The following is a 22506-nucleotide window of genomic DNA, read 5'->3' as shown; positions in this document are numbered from 1 at the left end:
TGAGCGTGGTGCTGACAACACCAAGTCAAGGGTTGAGATCCCCTTACCGGTCATCTTTTTAAAAAAAAATAATAATAAAAAAATAAAAGATGACCGGTAAGGGGATCTCAACCCTTGACTTGGTGTTGTCAGCACCACGCTCAGCCAGTGAGCAACCGGCCATCCCTATATGGGATCCGAACCCGTGGCCTTGGTGTTATCAGCACCGCACTCTCCCGAGTGAGCCATGGGCCGGCCCACCGGTCATCTTTTAAAAAAAAAAAGTGGGTAGAGTGGAAAGTCTAAACAGAAGCACCCTAGACACGAAAGGTCTAATTCGTGTGAATATAAAACAAGAAATGGAAAGACTAGATAATTACATAGTACCTAAGAAAATAAAATAAAAGTTGTATTAAAATAACAGAAAATGGAAAGAATGGTATGGGGGAAGGAAGACCCTGTGGTTGTCCTGAAGTGTGTGCCCCCAGAGAGGCAGGATGGATGTGGAAGGCTTGGTTCTGTTAGCAGAGCCACAGCTCCTCGTTCCTGCTGTGCCACTCTGGGTCAGTTGCTTAAGGTCTCTGAGTTGTGGAAGGACGTAGCCTGTTTTGTTTTGAGGTTCCCATGAGATGTTTGTAGGTACGCAGCTTGCTGCAGTCCCTGGAAAAGTGCTAGCTGTTTGTCAGAGGGATCAGTGGCCCTCTGGCAACCCACATGAGCCTGGAACCACTGGGCATGCCCTTGGGTTCCTGCCTCTTGGCCACACGTGGTGGAGATGCTCCAACGATCCCCACCTCTGACCTTCCCACTGCCCCGCAGCTCCAGAGGGCTGTTACTGTCTCCTTGTCATGTCCTTAATGTCCTTATGACCAAAGAAAAGAAAAGTGTCTTCTGTGTGGGCACATCTGCAGATAGCATGGTTTAGGGCCAGCTCACAGGAGGATGTGGGGACCAACACACGGATGTCCTTCTCAGGCCTGGAGGATGTCTCATGGGGATATTGGGAGCCTGGAGCCCGGGGAAGGTCGGGCTGCAGTCAGGCTCTCTGTCTACCTCACTGAAAGGGAAGGAGGGACGAGGGCCCCTCTCGTCTCCTGGGGGGGCCTTACTGTGGGTGTGTGGTTCCTCCACACCAGCCCACAGGTATTGCTGGCGCATGCTGTCAGCTCAGGTTCAAGTTGGCCCAGGACGTTCTCCAGAGCTGTGCTGACCCTGTGAAAGTGTCTTGACTTTTCTTCTGAGTTCCCGTCTGGCCTCTGGTTGAAATCGGGGCTAGTCTGCCCATGACCTTGGGAGTAACAGCTCCTGTGCTGCCATAATCCAGAGGGCAGAGGAGGCGCAGCCCTGAGATCGTTTGAGAGAAACGAATACTTTCAGGTGGCTAAAGTTGGGGTGTTGAGGGAACATGGAGTGCAGTGAGATGAGCTTGGTGAGTAGTTTTGTGGGAGAAGAAGCGAGAGCGTGTCAGGACAGTTGCCTTGAGGTAGCAGGAGGGGTGGGCGAGGGGAGGCCCCCGAAGGGCAGCCCCAGCTGAGCCGAACGAGAACTTGGGGCAGGGGAGGAATTTGGTGTTGCTGCAGTCAGACAAGGCCATCAGGGAACTGAGAAACAAGCAAGTGTGAGGCATCCTCAGGCCTGCTCCTTGGACTCCTGGGGCACCCTGTGCAGCCCCACCCAGACCGAACAATCCCTGGGGGGCATACAGCCCAAGTAGAGACCATTTTTCCTCCAAGTAAAGAGCCTTACCCACATGTGGCCTTCATCGACCAGGAGGAAGCACCTCTTGGGTACTCAACTGCTGGGCCCTGGCCACTTGCGGTGCTCTGCTCGCAGCCAGGCATCCCCCGACCTGTGAGAAGCTGTCCTGAGCGTGACCAGCATGTGTGTCCTGGGAAGCCAGTGGCAGTGCCCACTTGTCCAGCCCTTCCCTTCCATGCCCATCACCTGGGGCCTGACTCATGCAAAAAAAAAAAAAAAAAAAAACATTGCAGTGGGATTGTCTCTGTCTCTTTGAAGTTATTTTTTCAATTATGACTTTGACTTGGTTTGTATTGCCTTATTTGTCTGTCTTCCTCAGTGAAGATTGTGATCCGCGGAGACAGGAACACGGGCAAGACCGCGCTGTGGCACCGGCTACAGGGCAAGAAGTTTGTGGAGGAGTACATCCCCACGCAAGAGATCCAGGTCACCAGCATCCACTGGAACTACAAGAGTGAGTGTGGGCAGGCCCCCCCCCAGCCTTGTATCTGTGGGTGAGGAAATCGCGTGTGGGGGCGTCACCAGGTGAACTCAGAAGGAGCTATTTTGAGGACACACAGTAAAGCCACTCTTGAATCATCCTGCTGTCTGGGATTTGAATTCATGAGATTCCCTCTCGTATTGGAGATTCAGGCCCAGGAACAGCCGTTGCTGCAAGTGAGCCAGAGAGTACTCAGCCCATGTTAACCATGGTAAAAGACACCGCTGCAATGGACACAGACACTGCCTCTTGGCTGCAGGCCTGTGCCCTGGGCCAGCCTGCCGTTTGCTGCACCACCAGAAAGAAGCCCTCCAGTCCTTTAAGCCCAACTTTTTACTTAAAAGTGATATGAAGTTTGTGTCACTGAAAGAATTGTGGGATGTGGTTTGTTTGCAAGATTGGCTCACTGGATGGGAAAGGGCTCTCATCTGCCAGGTCTCCATTGGGTGGAGTGGGCTGGGGCAGTTTGGTTTTTTTTGTTTGTTTGATCCATTTTAAATGTTTTCCTTTTCATTGGATAAACAAATCAAGTTGGTTAACAGTGGGACACGTGGGGGCCTTTTTAAAAGGCGCCTTCTGACTCCCACTTAGTGACAAGTTAACATCCTGGGATAACCGTGCAGTTTCTGGAGGCTACTGGCTCCCCTGAGGGGCCTGGGAGAGTCATGCTGGGCTGGCTAGGACCCAGAGCCTGTGGGGCCAACCCAGAGAAGCTCTGCTGCCCACAGCACCACTTCCATTTGGGGGGCAGTTGGGTGCTGGTGGCCTGCAGGCAGGGCATGGTTGTTTGTGGGGCCGGGGCATGCTTCTCCCCTCCAGTACTCCCCATCCCCTTGGGATCCTCAGGTGGGTGTGGTCAGCCGCCTCAGCTCTTGGCACACCCCAGAGTTGAGAATTGCTGCTGAGGAGGGGCGAGATAGCCACAGGGACTCAGGAAGATGGTTTTCTTTCTTACGAGGCAGCTGGGCACAAGACCAGCAGTTCCAAAGAAAGCCTTGGAATAGGCCCGGCTCAGACATCTTGGACGTGGGGTGGGGCCCATGGGGGCCTGACCTGGGCCAGCTCCGAGTGCCCCACAGGAGAGTTCTAGCACCCACCACCCAAGCAGTTGTTACTTTTTTTTTTTTTTTAATTTTTTTATTTTAAAGATGACTGGTAAGGGGATCTTAACCCTTGACTTGGTGTCAGCACCACGCTCTCTCATGTGAGCAACCGGCCATTCCTATATAGGGATCCGAACCCGTGGCCTTGTTGTTATCAGCACCGCACTCTCCCAAGCCACGGTCGGCCCCAAGCAGTTGTTACTTGATGCCACTTTCCTCAAAACGGATTGGAGGCTGGTCACTGGGTGAAGGAGTAGAATCAGGAGGAAGTGGCACTGCCCTTGGAGAGCTGATGGGTGGGAAGTAGACATGGGCCCATTCCGAGGATGGACGGGGTCATGCTTGCAGTCTGCTGCTGGCCTTGCTGAGAGGCAGCATTTGAGCAAGAGGCCCGAGGAGAGGCCAGGCCAACCTGTGGGAGGGAGTGTCCCGGGCAGGGCCACAGGCGAAGGCCCTGGGTAGGGACCGGTTCCCTGGGGGAGGGAGAAACCAGCATGGCCCTGTAAGCCCACCTTTGTGAAACCCGAAGTTCATATTGGGTAATAATCTTAGGATTTTTTCTCCCTATTTTAGCCACCGATGACATTGTCAAAGTTGAAGTCTGGGATGTGGTTGACAAAGGTAAGGTGTATCTTTATATTGTAAGTGGCTTTTTCCTAATGCTTCACTCTGAGCAGGAGAGCTCTCCTTTCTTCCCCTACACCCACCTCTCATCTGCATGTCCTTGTGCATTACGACACAGGGTCCTGACTGCTCTGATCTCTGGCCGCTTGTCAGGCTTAGGATCTGCTCCACTTTAACATGCTTATCCCATGTGTGACCCAGTGAGGCACCATGGGGTGCAGGAGGGTTGGGTTTGCTGCTGACTGCTCACATTTGGCCTTTGGGTCCCGCATCTAGTGATGGGGATGGATGCATACAGTGGGCCTGTTGTTGCTGCTTTAAGCATCTGTTTAATCCCTGCACTGCTGAGCACCCGGGGGCAGTCAGGGACAGATGTGGCACAGTGGCATGGCAGGGTGCACTTTGAACCCCAGGACTGCGTGGGGCTGTTTCAGGAGCCCCTCCTTTTGGACCACCGTGGCACGGCTTCCAAAGCCCAGGACCTAGCTCCTTTCCTCCGCAGCGCGTGGTCCCACTGGGTGGAGGTACCCATCCGGCTGTTGGCTCACCAAGCTTGGTCCTTGTCAGGGACTCTCTACCCAAGCCTTGGGGGCCGTGGGAGGATGGCTGCAGGTTCCCCGTTTGCTCTCACAGCAGCATCTGATCTCATTTCTGTCTTCTCGTGTCAGGTCACAGGCTCCTCCTCTGTGGTCCTCTGGGTGAGAGCTCATCCCCCCTGGTGCCGGGGGAGGGGGGAAGGTGTGTGTATGTGCGCGCGTGTGCGTGTGTTGTGAGCAAGGTCTGACTTCACAGGCATGGCCTCTGACCTAACAGACATGACCTCTCACCTCTCCACTTAGCCCCTGGCCTTGCAGGCATGGCTGTAGCTGCACGCGTCCTCTGGTCACAAGGTTTCATTGGAAAAGAGTTGTGTCTTCCATAGGCTTGTGGTTTCTGGTTCAGAATGTGCATGTCCCCTCCCCTGGGCCTGTGTTTTTTTGGGAGTGGGTTGGGCGGCTGAGGCTGGCGCTCACAGCGGGTCTGCAGGGACGCTGAGCCTAGTGGCTCCTCGCCATGCTGTGCTGAGCCCATCCCATCAGGCCTGCACCGACCTCTCTGCTGAGCGGTCTGTGTGCACATGCTGGCTGTGACCCGTTCACCATCCCAACCAGGGGACGTAGTCGCAACCACTGCGGCCACCAGGTACTCGGGCTCAGCTGCACTGTCCACACCCTACCTAGGCTCGGTGCTTCCCCTAAACGCACCTGCCTTTGTTGGGGGCTGGGGGACCTTGGAATTGCGGGGGTTTCCTGGCCCCTTCTTCAGTATCAGCTCCCCAGGTCCGCATTTCCGTGGAGTGGGACACGGGTTTCCTGTAGGCAGATTTCCCAGCGTGGGGTCAGCATTTGGGGCTGCAGTGTGTGTGGTCTCCTGAATGAAGGGGCCCTTTCTGGGGGTATACTCTGCCCTTAACTCAGGTGAGGGGCTGTGGGTGCTGAGGCTGCCCCTGCTCTGGCCCAGGGAGCCCCCCAGAGTACTCTCCTTTCCTCCTGTGTTAGGCATGTGCCCTGTGCACCATGTCCAGTGAGGGGCCAGGCAGGTTTCCCAGACACAGGGGGCAGGGTGTGCACCCTCACACTCAGGAGAGCTCACTCGGCCAAAACCAGGGCTGCAGCTCACAGTTGGGGCTGGGAGAGGAACGGGCAGGCAGGACCTCAGGAGGGAGAGGTCCCAGCTCCTGCAAGCACCGGCGTCCTGCAGCATTGCTTTGCTCATGTTGGGGGAAATCCCTTTGAGTGGAAAGGCACCTCCTGTCTCCCCCCACTGGTCACCCAGTGGACAGGGTCCAAGTGCTGTCCGCAGCGGCAGACGGCACTCAGCTGTGAGCGTAGTCATGGTGAGCGGTCTCAGGCACTGGTGGGTGAGTTCTTGAGGTGAGGCTGTCAGGCTCAGGTCTGTCCTGTCCAGAGGTCCTGAAGGTAGAGCTCACAAACTGTGCACTGAGAAGCTTCCGGAAGTGAAGTGGGCAGCCCGATGTCCTGTTGCCTCCCCACCCTTCAACTCACTGCGAAAGTGTTGGTTGGGCTGGGGCCACACAGTAGCATCCTGGGGGGGGGGGGGGTCAGGAGCATTCCCCACCTGCTGGTCAGTGTGCTTACACCTGTGTGTGTCCAGGCCCAGCATGGCAGGGGTCACACTGCACCTTGTCAGAGTGGGGTATCGCACCAGATGGGGCCTCACGGTGGTGGGAAGTTCACGAGGGGCGGGATGAGATGGAGGTTGATGTTTTAAGTAAACAAATCTGGTTTGCTCTCAGGGGCTTTGTCAGTTTGTCCCTGTCCATTACTCTGAGTCTGGGGATCCCTGAATTCTCAGGTGGTGGGCAGTCCTGTCTCCTTGGTTAAATATCCCAGAGATGAAGGGACAGGAAGGGTAATGGCATCCAAGTTCTTTGTTTCTTAGCAGCCACCGGAGCCTGTGTTAGCTCCCGAGCTGGGCCTGGGGCCTTTCCCAGGGGTCCAGCCCCACTGGGTCATCCCCAGCACTGATCAGGAGAGCCTGGGTCAGTCAAAGGCAGACTCTCAGGCCAGGCTGGCCTTGGCCCCAGGCGCCAGCATGCCACCCTCGGGCCTCTCTTCCCAGCCAGCGGTGGTTGGTTGAAGTCCTGGGGGTGTCAAAAAAGAACTCTCAGGAGTACCTTCTCTCATCTCTACCGGGCTCTGCCCCAGTGGGGAGGCCCGTCACCTCCAACCGTGTCCTCTGTACCCCTCCTACCCTGCACACAGGTGTGGGGGCCATGAGGGGCCAGGCCATTGGGAAGGGCCCCATCCTTTGGCAGCAAATCCACAGAGCTCAGGGCCGCAGGACTGCGGGCCATCTCATCACCTGACCCGTCCAGCAACCCACTGAGCCCCACAGGGCCTCGCCCTGCACCTTGCAGTCCAGGCTCTGTCAGGCCTGGCACCTTGCAGCTCTGTCCAGCTGTCCAGTGGCCCAACAGCCTGTTTGTGTCTTTCTCCTGAAGTTGAGGGGGACAGCTGGAGTGTGGCACTGACTTGACATGGGGGCAGAGTGGACATAGGGGAAGGTGCTCCTCCTTTAGCAGTCCGTGGGCCCAGGGATTGCACCCCATAATTTTTGTTTTTCTTTTAATAAGGAAAATGCAAAAAACGAGGTGATGGCTTGAAGGTGGAGAATGACCCTCAGGAGGTGAGCAACGTCTGCCTTGGGATGCGTGCCCCAGTGGGGGTGAGCAGGCGCCCGGGTGCTCAGACCTTTCTGCCTGCCTGTCCCTGAGCACCCTGGTTATGCTGGGCACTGTGGCCACCGACGCATCCGCTGCTCACAGGACCCCACACTGCCCGCGGTCGGGCTGGGGTGGCAGCTTGCCTGCACTGAGTGCCTTTGCTTTGCTTGACAGGTGTCATGCCAGACTGACCCCTAATTTGAGTTTGAGTGACCAGAGAGGTGTTTAAGTGAACTTAAATTATATATCCCTGACACAGTGGCATCAGCCCCCCAAAACATACGACTCCCCTTGGCATTAGCGCCCTGAAACCTATGGGCATGTGCAGCCCTCAGGGTCCTCTGGCTCCCTCCCTGGCAGTCAGGGCAGACCATCAGTTACCTGTTCCTGTGGTCACACCAGCCCTCCTTCCTGTTCCGAGAAGCCTCTGTTCGGTCTTCTCATTCTTTCTGCAGAGCATCTCCCTCCTCTTCTTTTAGGGAGGGCAGGCTCAGTGACCCCCACCTGGCATGGTCTCTTGACTTGGCCCCCACATGGCAGCCACCGTTCATGTGCTCAAGAACGTCCTGGAAGGCATGCTTTACCAAGGGCACTGGCAGCCGCAGCACTTGTTCTCTGTCTCTGAGTGGCAGCTTGGCACATCTGGGCACCGTGGGGCAGCGCTGCTTGTCTCAGTGGGACCCCAGGGCAGGCGGCTTTTCACAGGCAGTCTCGGTGTTTACCACTGGGCCCTTGAGGCCAGCGTTCCACTGCACACCAGAAAATCGTGCTTATGCAGCAGGGCCCTCTCTTCGGCATTTTTTTTCCAGATGAAAATAGCTCTATTATGTTATCAAATAAAGTCCTATTTGGCCTATTCCAGGTTACTGGGAGTCTGCATGGTGGCGCCTGCCCCAGGACACAGTCTTATACCTGTTACCTCCTGTCCCCAGGCAGAATCTGAAATGGCCCTGGACGCCGAGTTCCTGGATGTCTACAAGAACTGCAGCGGGGTGGTCATGATGTTTGACATCACCAAGCAGTGGTAAGCGTGAGCCGGCCCTTGTACCACATGACCACGCGGGTGATGCTCTGCTGGTGCAGAGTGCCTGGTAGGGCCGTGGGGCAGCTGAGCCACAGGTGTCTAGGGCATCTGTGCCGTGTTCCCATCTGTGCACAGAGGGCGGAATGGGCAGGGTAGCTCAGGCCAGTTGCACGAGGCAGTCCGGGGTGAGGCACGCACCCTCCACAGCCCCCCAGTCCTTCCTGAAGACACCGTCTAAAATTTGGCAGGATCAAGTGGCCACTTGTGTTGGGGGCTCCCCAAGACCCCCACCTCCATGACTCGCTAGGGAAGACTCACAGTTCGGACTCATCAGAGTGGAAGGAGGAAGAGCCAAGTGGACCGAGGGAGAAGGTGCACTGGCAGTGCCTGGGGAGTTGGGCAGGAGCTTCCAGAGTCCTCTCTGCAGAGTCACGTAGGACCCACTTAGTTCCTCCAGCCTCCCATTATGGCAGAACACGTGAACGGTCATCTACCCGGGAAGACACGGTGCTCAGTTGCTCACGGGAGGAAGGCAGGTCCCCGTGAAGCCCTTCCATCCGTCAGCTGGAGACAGGGATGCCTCACAGCAGCCTGGCCAGCTCCACACGCCACTGAAAGTCAAACTTGGAAATGCTGAAGGGAGGACCTACAGCAGCTCATTTTAGAAATGGCCTGTGGGGTAGTCCCTGCCTTTTTACTCTGCTTTTGAAGTTTTATTATTATTGCACGTTTAATCCATGTTCATTGTAGGAAAACTGGAAAATGCAGAGAAAAAAAACTGCCATCATCGAGACTGCGCTATTAGCACTAGGTGGACTCCAGCTGGGGGCTCCTCCTGGTGTTGCACACGCACATGGTTTCTTTCAGTGTCAGGACGTTGCTGCACGCGCCTGAGGAGCACGCTTCTTTGAGAACATTTTCATGTCATGCTCGGACACCTTGTCCTCCACAGGTTTGTGCACCAAACCTGCGGTGAGAACTTGCACTCAGTGCACGTCAGCCTCTCAGACCTGAAGAACCTGCACCTGCAGCTCCCAGTTGCCTGTGGTCTGCACTGCCATGGCCTTCGCACTGCCATGGACTTCACCAGCCTTTGCACGACGCTCATGGCTCCACCCCAGCCCTCCCAGCCCTCAGGGAGCCACATACCTGCAGCACCACCTGACGAAGACTGGCTGCTAGCACACAGGAGAGGCCTCTGGGTGGCTGCAGCAGCACATTGGCCACAGATGGCAGGAGAACCTTGCCCAGAGCAGGTGGCACCCATGCCCAAGTCTGAGCACCAACCTAGTGGGTCATACTTGTCACAGGCACGTTCACATGGGAGCTGCCCTCCACTCCCCTCAGGTACAGGACAGGCAGGCGAACTTCTTCTGCTCAGGCGGCAGTGGTCTGTTAGCCAGGTGAGCAGGAAGTNGGTGTTGCACACGCACATGGTTTCTTTCAGTGTCAGGACGTTGCTGCACGCGCCTGAGGAGCACGCTTCTTTGAGAACATTTTCATGTCATGCTCGGACACCTTGTCCTCCACAGGTTTGTGCACCAAACCTGCGGTGAGAACTTGCACTCAGTGCACGTCAGCCTCTCAGACCTGAAGAACCTGCACCTGCAGCTCCCAGTTGCCTGTGGTCTGCACTGCCATGGCCTTCGCACTGCCATGGACTTCACCAGCCTTTGCACGACGCTCATGGCTCCACCCCAGCCCTCCCAGCCCTCAGGGAGCCACATACCTGCAGCACCACCTGACGAAGACTGGCTGCTAGCACACAGGAGAGGCCTCTGGGTGGCTGCAGCAGCACATTGGCCACAGATGGCAGGAGAACCTTGCCCAGAGCAGGTGGCACCCATGCCCAAGTCTGAGCACCAACCTAGTGGGTCATACTTGTCACAGGCACGTTCACATGGGAGCTGCCCTCCACTCCCCTCAGGTACAGGACAGGCAGGCGAACTTCTTCTGCTCAGGCGGCAGTGGTCTGTTAGCCAGGTGAGCAGGAAGTGGCTTTTCCCAGGTGGAATCCGGTCTAGAGCCTGAGTGGCATGTCAGCTCCATCAGAGTGTCCTGTAGCCTTTGCTAGATGCACTCCACAGCACCTCCACCCCTGCCCACCACAGGAGCACCCCAAGGGCCAGTGGGGACCAGGCAGCTGGGGTGGGCTGTGGTCAGTTTGCGTGTGGACAGTTGCTTGGGCCATGGTGTGCAGAGTGGGTAGGAGAGGTGGGAGACATGAGTCAGCGTGGAGCTGAGGCTGGCTGGGGAGGAGGTGGCGCAGTTGCTCATCTTGACCAGTGAGAGCCTGTAGTGGGTGGTCCTGGTGCTGCACTGGTGCTGGGGCCCTGAGCACCGTGTTGGTTGGCCCAGGTGGTGCCTGGGCAGGGGTGACAGGCACTTGCTCCAGAGTCCCCCAGTGCTGGTGCCAGATGCAAAGGACAGAAAATGCCACTGGTTTGGTCAGCGCCTTCCAGTGCTGCATGGGCACCTCACTGCTCGTGGGCCAGTGAGAGGCAGGAGACACCCCCAAGAGGAGACACCAGAGGACAGGGAGGCTACGGCCTGTGTGGGAAGCTGAAGATATGCTGGGCCTTTGTTAGTAGCATAAGTGACTGTGTATAAATAAGAGATTTAAAATCAAGTTAGGAACACAGTACAGGTATTTATCACAAATTTGGGGTGACTTTCTCTTGATTGGGGTGTTTTGTTGCACTCAGTCCACCAGTTATTTCTTTGCAAGCTGTGTGGAGAACAGTTTTGGACACCTGTGAGGCCGAGCAGTGGGTAATTCCACAGGAGGCACAGATTCTGGAGTTTACTTGCCCACCCATGCAGCAGACAGTGCAGAACCTTTGTGGTGGCATTGTTTGCTGAAGATCAGAGCCCCAAAGATAATGTGCTTGTCTGTCAGCATCAGGGACTCCCCAGCAATGGTGTACACAGCCGTGGCCTCAGAGTGGGGCCCAGAGAGACAAGCCACACAAGGCTGCATGCAGGATGAGGTTGGAGACAGGCAGAGCCAGAAACGGTTTTGTGGGGATGTGGACATGTGGCACTCCAAGGAAAAGCAGGGGCCCCTGTTTGGGGTGCAGAGGAGGAGCGAGCCGGCTGGAGAGGCAGGCAGGGAGCTGCAGGCTGGGGGAGGCACTCACAGGGGCTTGCTATACTTTCTTTAAACTGTGTGCAGGAAGTGCCTGGGCTCCCAAGCCAGGTGGTGGGGGGCCAAGGGCTTTAGCCGTGCCCCCTCAGTGTCTGCATCCAGCCCAGCATCACCGACCGACTGAACAGCAGCTGGAAGCCCCCTGGTGTCCCCTCCCAGAGGGAAGGGGGTGCCAGAGGCCTCAACCACGCCCCCTTTCTCTTCCTCCCATCCTACTCCGCTCCCCCTTCTCTTCTCCCCTTCCCCCCCCAACTGCTCTGCAATATCTTAAATGTAACAAATAAATCATACTTACAAATAAATTATAAAAATTAAACTGCAGCAGCAACACGTGCTTTTGGGTGAGTAGGTTCTTAGAAATGAAGAGCAGTCTCGCCCTTGGCCCTGGCACATGCGCAGCTTCCCCTGGGAGGGGGCCTCTTGGCTGAAGCTAAGGTGGGCCTCTCACCTGCTCTCCAAAGGACCTTCAACTACATCCTGCGGGAGCTTCCCAAAGTGCCGACCCACGTGCCGGTGTGTGTGCTGGGGAACTACCGTGACATGGGCGAGCACCGCGTCATCCTGCCCGACGACGTGCGTGAATTCATCGACAACCTGGACAGGTGCATGAGGCATACCCAGAGCCACGTCAAGGCAGTGAGATCCTGGCCTTGGCAGGGAGGGGCCAAGACCCTCAGCACTGGGGGTTGTTGGGCAGGAGGGCACGTTCCGAGCAGTCAACTGCATGGAGCTCACCAAGCTTGGGTGTCATCAGATGGCAGTGCTGTGGTAGGCATGAGCGTGTGTGAGGCGCCAGGACCGTGGGAGCCACCTGGCTCCTGTCCAGTCCTCAGACCACCTGGAGGGTCACCTGCACAGGGTGACTCCTCAAAAGCCTACTAGAGGAGGGAGGCCCATGTGGACAGACAGCGTCGGGCCCAAGTGTGTCCCTTGGCACAGGACGGGGCCGAGCCACACAGCCCCCGCCCACCAAGGGTCTTTCCCTTCTCTGTCTGCTGTTTTGAAAACAGACCTCCAGGCTCCTCCTATTTCCGCTATGCTGAGTCTTCCATGAAGAACAGCTTTGGCCTAAAGTACCTTCATAAGTTCTTCAACATTCCGTTTCTGCAGCTTCAGGTGAGTCCTCTCCATGCGGGCTGCAGTGGGTGGTGCTTGTTTTCTCAGTAAAGTTTTAATTCTGAAGAATCTTTAGGTTTACAGAGATGTGCAGAGGTGGTGCAGAGGGTCCTGTATCCCTTGCTTGGCTCTCCCCAGCATTAACATATTTCATGACACTTTTGTCAAAGCCAAGGAACCAATGCTGTCTCTGAGCTAAACCCCAGGGCATGGGGAGCAGCCTGGGAAGGGCCACCAGATGCCTGACTGACATCCTCTCTACCCAGGGTCCCTCAGACCCTGTGGGGGCCGTCACCCTGGATGTGCTAAGCTGGCAGCTCTCTTGTCTGTTCCTCATTTGGGTCCGTCTGATGTTTTTCTCATGGTTGGCCATTTTGGTGTTTTGGACAAAAGACCATGGAGGTGAGGTTGACTTGGTTTGTTCCATCATAGTGTGGGGTACGTGATGTCTCTATGGACTTGTCATAGGACGTTGGCCCTCATCACCCAGTAGGGGAGGTGCTGGCTTCACCAGGAGTTCTTGGGACTCTTCTGGTTCCACTGTAGGGGTGTTGCTTGCTGGGGAGGGGCACAGCTGTGGCCTTGTGCTGGGAAGCCACAGCCACTGTCCAGCCCCTAGCATGCCAGGAACTTAAGGGCACATAGACCCTGTGTCTGTTTCTCTGGCCCTGAACTGTGCTGGTGCCTTCTGGAGCTGGAGTCCCTGCGTGGAGTCCCAACACTTCCTTGTTCCTGACTCACTGAGGCAGAGAGCCAGGAACACCACCAGAAAGGGGCTTGAGGTCTCGTCCAGGCTGGGAGAGAGAAGGCATCCTGGGTGGGAGAGGAGGCGCCACCCTGAAGGGCCTGGCCTGCTGTGGCTGGGAAGCCTGGCATGAAGTTGTCCAGCAGGCGAGAGAAGGGTTGAACAGGTCAGGGCCACCCCGCCTGGGCCTGGGGACCTGTGGCCCCCTGCAGTTCTTTCTCCAGAAGGACATCAAACTTGCCTAGCACAGAGGCAGCCTTTCTTGCTTTCTTTCCTTTTTCTTCTTTTGAAAGAAATGAGTACCCTAGAGGGTGGGGTTGCTGTAAGGCCATTTCAGTTGGAAGGAAGGCCAGGGCATCCAGACTTCTCAGAGATGTCAGCATCTTGGGGATGGCTTCTCCTTTCCTCAGGGTGTCCTCTTGTCACTGAGTCAACTCTAAAATGCTCGCAGCTGCCCTCCACTGCTCCTTCTGTGAAGGGTTTACTGCTGGTTTCCGAAGCCACTATGGGGAGCTGAGATGAGAGTGTCTGAGCTGGAGAACCTGGTGTCAGCTGCATCTGCAGCTTTCCTTCTGCTGTGGACAGAGTCAGGCATCTGGTGGCCCTCCCCAGGCTGCAGTGGTGGTCAGAACCCAGCCCACCTGCCCCCGGATGGCCTGCAAGCACAGCCCAGGCCTTCTTTATCTTCTTGAAACACATCTCTAAAAAAGTTAGGACTCTCTGATCCAGCTCAGTGTTACTGTCATATGTTTAGACCTCACAGGAGTTCTCTTAAGTCATCACACGCTTGGTCAGTATTCAGAGCAGGATCAGAGCCCACACAGCACACTTGGTTCACATGGCTCTGTGGATTTCTCGTCACATTTTTGTTTTAAAAATGGGACCCTTGGGCCGGCCCGGTGGTGCACTCGGTAGAGTGCGGCACCTGGGAGTGCGGCGGCGCTCCTGCCGAGGGTTTGGATCCCATATAGAGACCAGTCCGCTTGCTGGTTGAGCGCGGTGCGGGCGCGACACCGAGGGTTGCAATCCCGTTGCTGGTCACGGTACGGGCGCGACACTGAGGGTTGTGATCCCATTACCGGTCACGAAAAACGACAAAAAGGAAAAAAAAAAATGGGACCCTTGTCTGCCATCATCGCATACCCGTTTTTTCTCTCTGGATCCTGGTGTCATTCTACATCTTACAGATCCTTTTAACTTTTTATGAAAGCATGACATGCAGATCCCAAGTCTCCTTCAGTCTGTGCATGCTCATACTTTTTCCTTGTAGTTTATTTGCTCTGTCCTGTAACACACCCCCAGTGTGGGCACCGGGTAGCATCTCGGGGCCAAGTCTGTGGCCCGTGTTCCCATATGTGGTAGTCAAGCCTGTGTCTAGTGGAGCCTCTGTGGTGTGGAAACGCACAGCCCTGCTCTGTCCTCTGGCTGCTCTTCATACACGTGGCCCTGGAACTCTCCAATCCCTGTGTTTTATTAAATTTGAATCTAAACTTAAATAGCCATGTTGACTAGGGTCTGCCAGGAGCAGCACAGGCCAGAGGCACCATCAGATCAGTTTTAGTCTTCAGGCCAGCAGGACCGTGGCTTGCCCCAGGCCATAGTGGCAGAGCCTTTCTGCCTGGTAGTGCCTTCCTGGGCTTCCCTGGGGCTCTTGTGCCTGTGGGGGCTGCAGTCATTTAGGCCCAAGTAAAAGTTGTAGCTGATGTGACCTGAGGGCCGAGTTCTGCCACCAAGAGGCGTGTGCCCCACATGGAGTGCTAGAGGAGGTGGTGGGAAGGTTTTGTTTTCCAGATGAACATCAGGGCTTTTTAGCCTCAGCAGGCATGTTGCATAAATGGCTTGCTTGTATGAATGACGTCTGTTCTCCAAGCCATACTGGTGGCCTGTACATTGTGCTGACCACCTGGATGAGGTTGCACGGGCTCTTGTCATCTCAACAAGCCTAGTCTAGAGCTCCTAGTGTCAGACTGGTCACAGGCCCTGAGCCATGCTCACGGTCCTGACAAAGCGCTTGAGCACTGTGCACAGCTGCTGTCTGGCTCATTAAGCGCAGGCTGAGTGGGACACTGGGAGGATGGAGAGGAGGTTCTCGCCACGGTGACGTGTCCTGTGCACATCTGTTCACTTCTTTCCTGTAGAGGGAGACGCTGCTGCGGCAGCTGGAGACTAACCAGCTGGACATTGACGCCACGCTGGAGGAACTGTCGGTTCAACAGGAGACTGAGGACCAGAACTACGACATGTATGTGGGCCTCACGTCCCATTCCTCTGCCCTTGGAGGTTAGACCTGCAGGCAGGTGTCTGGGGGACGGGTGCCCAAGGAACAGAGCCTCTCTGGGGGCGCTTGCCTGTGCCACAGCTCCCCAGAGTGGAGGGGTGGGCGCTGCACTTGGTCATCCATGGGTCCTCGTGTCTGCAGACATGGCCATGATGTCAGGTCCCATTCTGTACCTAGAGAGATAGCAGAGGAGAGTGCCGCACATTTGGGGCAAATTGGTCATTGTGAGCATCATTTCAGCCACAAGTGTGGCAGTGTTCAGAGAACAGAGGCAGGTGGCAGAGAGTTCATGCCAACAACCACCCCCTCAGCAGTCTCTTCCCAGTCCCTGTGAGATGGGTGCCCTGAAGGTTCCCCACTCTGTCAGCCTACAGCCCTTCCTGTTCCTGTATTTGGATTTTTTATTATTAATGTGCAATAATAAAATATTTAGAGTAAAATAAGCACTTGTCTAGAACAAGTCAATTAAAATTTTACATGGAGCTAAGCTTGCCTTGAGAGGCAGGTCCCTGGCTCCTCCGGAAGCTCTGGGCTGCTAGCATGTGGAGACAGATACTCCTGAAGATAGAACGGCAGGGCTGGGCAATTCAAGGCTTTAATCGGCCGGCAGGGCGCATGTTTGAGCATTCAGTCGGTGCTGGTGTGGCTGCACAGGGCACAGCTCATGAGGGGGTGAGCGATGGGCCTGTGGGCTGCTGTTCACCCGTAACTTCCTGACTCTTCTCATCCAGAATGAGCCACACCAGGCATGCTGCATAGGCCACTGCCAACAGGCCAGTGTTCAGCCCAGACTTTGGCCAGACTGGCTGGCCGTGATATATTCTGGCCATGGCTGCCTTCCCTGCTTAGTGCTGTTTTCCAGATTGATGCCAGGGTAGAATAGGGGGTTTAAGGAGGGCTCTTTGTGCTAAAGAGGTACATGGAGCAGGACCTGGAACCTTCTGGTCCTTAGTAGCAGAGAGTGGTTCAGAACATCTTCCTGAGCAGAGCCTTCCTTCAGCACCCACCCCATGGGCTGCCCGGAACAGAAGGGAGCAACACTGGGGCTCAGCAGCATTCCTATAACCCTCCTCAGGAGGTGGGACCTGCCCAAGGACTTGGGCCAGAGTTATGCTGTGGGGACCGGAGGCTGGACTCCACCCTGTCCTGTGCCAGAACCTAGTGCCTTGACTCTGTGCCTCCTTTTCACCCCAGAAGTCCGAATGTACTGGTGAGGTTGATGCCAGCTCAGACATCTCCTTTCTGATGTCCAGAGGCCAGCTCTATTCCAGCCCTCCCCCAACCCCAGGCTTTCTCATGTGAAAGCCTGTCCCAAAAGAGGAAGGTCCTGCTATGTGGCTCAGACTGTCCTTAGGAGAGGCCCAGAGATTGCTGTCATCCCTGGCCTGTGGGATACATATTCTATGGCACATTGTTTTACAAGCCACAGCTAAGACCTGTGTAGCCCAGGGCAGCATCTGGGCCCTGCTCCCCCTGGTTTGGGCTTCCCTCTTCCTACGAAGGTTGGAGGCCTCTCCTTGTACCCAGGTCCTATCACCTGCAAGTGGAAGACTGTGACACGTGTGGCACAGGGCAGGGCAGGGAGTAGGCAGAGCTTGCCATTCAGGCCAGCAGTGCACAGTGACCGCGGGCATGCATCTGCCAGGCCCCAGCCTCTCTATTCTTTTCCCCAACCTCCCTTCACAGGAAGGTCTTCTTGTTGCCCTCTGGTGACATTCTGCTTGGAGCCTGGACGGCTGTGCCTCAGGACAGCCAAACATAGGAAATAGACCCCAAGTGTCTGCAAGGGAACGAGATGCCCAAGCCCACCATTTGTACATATCTATGCCTATTATTCCCTCCCACCCTTAGGACTCTTTTTCAGTATTGGAAATGGGTTAGGAGTAATTGTTTGCCACCAGTATGTGCTGGGAAATGCCCTTGGAAGGCAGGTGGGGGCCTGCCCTGTCCACGCTGAGGGGCATTGCTGTGCAGTGTAGGAGTTTTGGGGGTGCAGTGAGCAGAGCGGGTGCACGTGTGACTCCCGGAGGGATGAGGCCAGGTGCCTGTGACCACTCTGCAGGACGTTCTCTGTTCTCACCCCGGCCTTCTGCCCTTCAGCTTCCTCGAGATGATGGAGGCTCGAAACCGTGGCCATGCATCCCCGCTGGTGGCTAATGGGCAAAGCCCATCCTCAGGCTCCCAGTCACCAGTTGTGCCTCCCAGCACCATGTCCACAGGGAGCTCCAGCCCCAGCACACCCCAGCCCCCCCAACAGCTGCCCCTCAGCGCCCCCTCATCCTGCCCCCTGCCACCGTCCTCCATGTCCCCTGTAGCCCCCTCAGAGGCCCTGCCTCCCCCCACACACCCCTTGGCCCCAGCCCCGGCCCCACCCCCACGACGCAGCATCATCTCACGGCTGTTTGGGACCTCGCCTGCTGCTGACATGGCCCCTTCACCTCCAGGTAGGCCCCAGGAGCAATCTTCTCTCCAGGTGGACTGGTGGAGCAGCTCCCTGGCAAGCAGCCCCGCACCTTTGGCCCCATGTGCCCTCACAGGCTGGGATGCAGTCCCCATGCCTCTGGAATGCTCCCACCTTCCTCCTGGGTAGGGCAGCCCTGTGGCCAACCTCTAGAGGCAGCCAGTAGCCTCCAGCCAGGATGCACATGCCACCTGCCCTGGAGTCCCAGTCCTTTGGGCACAGCCCTGGAAGTGGGCCTGGCCTAGGGTCAGGTGCTACATGAGGAGAAACCATCTACTGTCCACAGAGCCAGCCCCAGCTGCACAAGCCCCAGCAAAAGTCCAGAATGTCGAGGACTTTGTTCCTGAGGACAACCTTGACCGCAGCTTCCTAGAAGACACAGCCACCCTGACGGATGAGAAGAAAGTCAGAGCCAAAGTCTTACAGCAGGATAGTGACAGGTACAGGTTGGGGTCGGTTGGTTCCCTGAGGCCAGCACTCGGTCTGCTCACACCTGGCCTCGAGGCCTGGGCAGCCATGCTCCCTGGGTGAGCAGAGGGGATGTCCTGCTCTGCTGATTCACCAGCATTTGTCGGCTGAGGAAAAGAGCAGAGCTTGGCTGGAGCCGAGGGAATGGCTCAGGCTGGTCCCCAAACTTCAGGAAAGGCCTGTCCAGACTGACCATGGGACATCCAGCTGCCCTAGGACAGCCTGGGGCACTTTGTGAGCCTCGAGAGGGGCTGATTGAGGAAGAGTGAGGCCAGATCCACCCAGGACAGCCTGTTGAAGGTGGGGTGCCTGGGAATATCCCTAGGCTAATTCCATGTGGAAGGCATTGGTGAGGCCACTCTGGGTGATGTCGGGAGGTTCAGGTGCAGAGCACCAGGCCACAAAATGTGGTCTCCACAGGGGTTGCAAAGAGGAGGAAAAGCCTCAGGCCTTGAATCCCACCCCCAGGTCCCAGCACTGGAACCCTCAGCTGGGCCTTCTCCTGGGTTTCCAGCCGTGCGCTGCTGGCCCCCTCCCACCACATCCTGTCTGCCAAACTGCCCCGGCTCTGCCTCCACCTGAGCCCTGAGCTCAAACCCTGGGGACGACTCCCTTCTGGCAAATCCCATCTTGGGCGCTCTCAGCACACCCAGCTCCCCCGCTCCACAACCCCGTGAGACGCACAAACCCTGAAATAAAGCCCCAGCACCCCTGAGCACGCCCCCCACACTGGGCTCAGCCTTCCCCACCGAGTCACCAGCCACAGGGTCCCCACATCCTTTACCCCTCTGACCAGCAGCAGGGAGCCACTAATCTCATGCACCACCCCCCATTCAGAAGCCCCCATGACCAGCCATGAAGCAGGTCTCCCTGCTAGTATGTGCACACTGGAGTGGAACAGCCCCCATCAGTGCATGTCAGGTGCTGGAGCTGCCCAGAGCTGAGGGGTGGGGAGTGGGGTTTATGCCCCGACCTCATGACCTCTGACTGCCTGGCTTCCTCCTTTGCAGTGATGGGGAGGCCCTGGGAGGAAACCCCCTGGTGGCAGGTTTCCAAGATGACGTGGACCTTGAGGATCAGCCCCATGGTGGAGCCCTGCTGCCCTCAGGCCCTGTCCCCAGTAAAAACATCACACTTTCAAGTGAGGAGGAAGCAGAGGCAGCAGCAGATCACCCCGAAGTTACTGTCCTGGCTTTCCAGCAGTGTTCAAAGCCAGCTACTGAACGGTATGGGTGGGGTCCCCAGGGGTATGGCCAGAAGATAAGGGGAGGGGCGGCCCGGCCTCGGAGCACCCTGACCCTCTCCTTGTCTGTAAAGGTCCTCTACAAAAGCCTTGAGGCCACACCCCACAAGAGCCTCAGTGGCCCCCTGGCCAGGGGTTCTCCCATCTCACTCTGGTCCTGAGAAGCCTGGCAGCACCAAGCCCCCCGCCAAGGGCTCTTCTCACAGATTCAAGGTGGGAGAGGAGGAGCAGGCACCGTCCTCAAGACAGTGACCCTGAGGGGCCCATTGCTGCCCAGATGCTGTCCTTTGTCATGGATGACCCTGACTTCGAGAGTGAAGAGTCGGACACACAGCGGAGGGTGGTAGGGACACACTGCTGAGGCGGCTTAGCCATCCCCTCAAGGCAGAGCATGGTCAGGAGGTGGCTTCCTGTGTCTGCCATAGAGCTTGAGCAGGGCTGGGACAGGGCCAGGGCCAGTGGGAGAGCTGCCCCACGCTGCTGCGCTCTGACTTGCTGGTCAGTCTGACTCTGGGTTGAGCTTGGGGGCCCCACAGCCTCTGGGGTCCCGTGGGGGTGGGAAAGGGATGGTGGTCGGACCAGCTGCTCCCTCTCCAGGATGAGTTCCCTGTGCGAGAAGACCTCTCTGATGTGACCGATGAGGATGCTGGCCCTGCCCAGCAGCCTCCACCCCCTAAGCCCCCTGTCCCCTCCTTCAGACTGAAGAACAACTCGGATCTCTTCGGGCTGGGGCTGGAGGAGCCAGGACCCAAGGAGAGCAGTGAGGAGGGTCAGTCACCAGTGCTTGGGTGCCTCACAGGAATTGGGGCGTGACGGGCCTGTGGTGGCCCAGAAGTCTGCCTTTAGGGAAACACAGCTGGCCTTGGGGCCTTTCCCCACCCACTGGCTGTGCACCGTGGGCATCTCCAAAGTACAGGTGGCTACACCTGCTTCCTGGCTTTGTCTGGAACCAAGGTGTTCATGTGCACAAGCCTGATCTCTGCAGCATGGCAGTCGGCCAGTCTAACCAGCAGGGCCATGCCCCATCATCCTGTTTGAGGTCTCCTGTAGCCTGAGAGTTGGAGCCACTAATCCCAGGCTGCCTGTGCCGACTGTACTGACCACACCCAGGCTTTCAGGGTGTCACAGGGCTTTGGGCCAGGCCAGACTATAGGGGTGGGCAGCTGGGGCATCTGAGTATCCCCATAGGAGGCATTTGGCAGGCTGGGCAGTGCTGCCAGCTCACTGAGAGCTCTGACTCACCCTGCCCTCTGCCCTCGTGTGGACAGCTGTGCACAGGGCCCTGGCCAGCTCCAGGGTTCATTCACTGGCCCTGGCTCCCCACCTTTTTTGTTTTGTTTTTTTAAAAGATGACCAGTAAGGGGATTTCAGCCCTTGACTTGGTGTTGTCAGCACCAGGCTCTCCCAGATGAGCCTCGGGCCAGCCCTGGCTCCCCACCTTCTGCTGTCGGTTCCTGTGACAGCCTAGGGCTGCGACCTGGAAGCATCCTTGGGCCCAGCTCTGCCCCTGCCCAGCAGCTTCACCCAGGACTCATGCGCCACAAATGGAGAGGGAGGGGCTTTCCCTCCAGGCCTCTCCCAGGTTGAAGTGCATTTGTGTATAGCTGGGATGCCCCAGGTCGCCTGTCCAGGGCAGAGGTGCATGACCAAGGCCCACCAGAGCCCTGCCTTGCTTGAGGTGGCGCAGAAGTGGGCTGTGCTCCTGCCGGAAGCCCTGCCCTGAGGCACCCCCCGGGCTGGGCCCCACTCCGGCACCACCTCACTTCCTGCAGCAGGTGTACTTGTCAGGTCCTGGGCCCACACAGGGCCCAGTCTGCTGGCTTGCTCAGGACCCCTCTCCTCCCCACACCAGTCAGCAAAGCCCCTGGGGGGCCCCAGCACTGCTTTGGGCAGCGCAGAAGGTAGCTGGGAGCAGGAGCTGAGGCGTCTGTCCCATCTGTGCAGGTAAGGAAGGCAAGCCTCCCCCTAAGGAGAGGAAGAAGAAGAAGAAGAGCAGAGAGGTACGGGCACTGCCGCCCAGTCCCCCGGCTGGCCAGGGCTCGGGAAGCTTGGGTCCTGGGAACTCACAGTGACCCTGTGACGCCCCCTCCTTCCACCCTCCCCAGGAGGAAGAAAAGGCCGCGAAGAAGAAGAGCAGACACAAGAAGACCAAGGACAGGGAGGAGGGCAGGGACGAGCGGAGGAGGAGGAAGCCCCCGCACAGCAAGGACAGGCAGGCCGTGGACGAGCTGGAGGCCTTCCTGGGTGGCGGGGCCCTGGGTGGCCACCACCCCGGGGGCGGTGACTACGAGGAGCTCTAGGCCTGGGAGGGCAGCTGGCCACCCTGGGGGAGGGAGGGGCATACCTGTCACTGCCTGGGGAGGCTTCTGCCTGCGCCTGCCTGCTGGGACCATACTACCGCTGCGTCCTAGCCATCATCTTTGCCCTCTACAGCCTGGCCCGGCCTACTCTGTACTTGCTTCCATGCTGGAAGAGGCCTGTAGCCAGGCCTTTGTGGTCAGTGGCTCCTGGCCAAGCACTGCAGGGAGGGAGGGGATGGCTGGGCTGCAGCCAGCTTGGTGGACGACCAGGCCCCTCTCTGGGCAGAGCCGTGGCCAGTCCCCAGTGTTTCTCAGGGATGTGACTGAGGCGGAGGAGGGACCCAAGAGGGTCTGTTTACAGAGGCAGGGCAGGGGGCTGCTTGGCTTCTCAGATGTCACCCCAGCGCCTGCTCCTGCTTGCCTCCCGAGCCCACCCAGGCCACAGCATGCTGATGGGTTCCATTTTCTGCCGCTACTGCAAGGCTCAGGCTTCCTGTGGACCCCTCCCTGTGCACCCAGAGCAGAGTGTGGTGCTGCCCTGAGCACAGGTGT

General features: G+C 57.3%; 1 protein-coding gene across 1 annotated transcript in view; it reads left to right on the top strand.

Moving 5' to 3' along the window:
• Nucleotides 1-22048, top strand: part of RABL6 (RAB, member RAS oncogene family-like 6) — a 31433-nt gene extending 9385 nt beyond the window's left edge. Inside the window, 15 exon segments of the mRNA XM_008593983.1 lie at nt 2057-2191; nt 3895-3942; nt 7082-7134; nt 8104-8195; nt 11805-11945; nt 12354-12459; nt 15343-15446; nt 17583-17926; nt 18230-18383; nt 19422-19637; nt 19729-19897; nt 19899-19997; nt 20252-20423; nt 21599-21654; nt 21760-22048. Of these exon segments, the coding sequence (XP_008592205.1) occupies nt 2057-2191; nt 3895-3942; nt 7082-7134; nt 8104-8195; nt 11805-11945; nt 12354-12459; nt 15343-15446; nt 17583-17926; nt 18230-18383; nt 19422-19637; nt 19729-19897; nt 19899-19997; nt 20252-20423; nt 21599-21654; nt 21760-21954 (2084 nt within the window). The 3' untranslated portion in view covers nt 21955-22048.
• Nucleotides 22049-22506: the final 458 nt, after the last annotated feature.

Source organism: Galeopterus variegatus, unplaced genomic scaffold, assembly GCF_000696425.1.
Source record: "Galeopterus variegatus unplaced genomic scaffold, G_variegatus-3.0.2 Scaffold9941, whole genome shotgun sequence".
Classification (NCBI taxonomy): Eukaryota; Metazoa; Chordata; class Mammalia; order Dermoptera; family Cynocephalidae; genus Galeopterus; species Galeopterus variegatus.
Note: the sequence above shows the minus strand (reverse complement) of the source record. Positions and strands in the feature narration are given on the sequence as shown.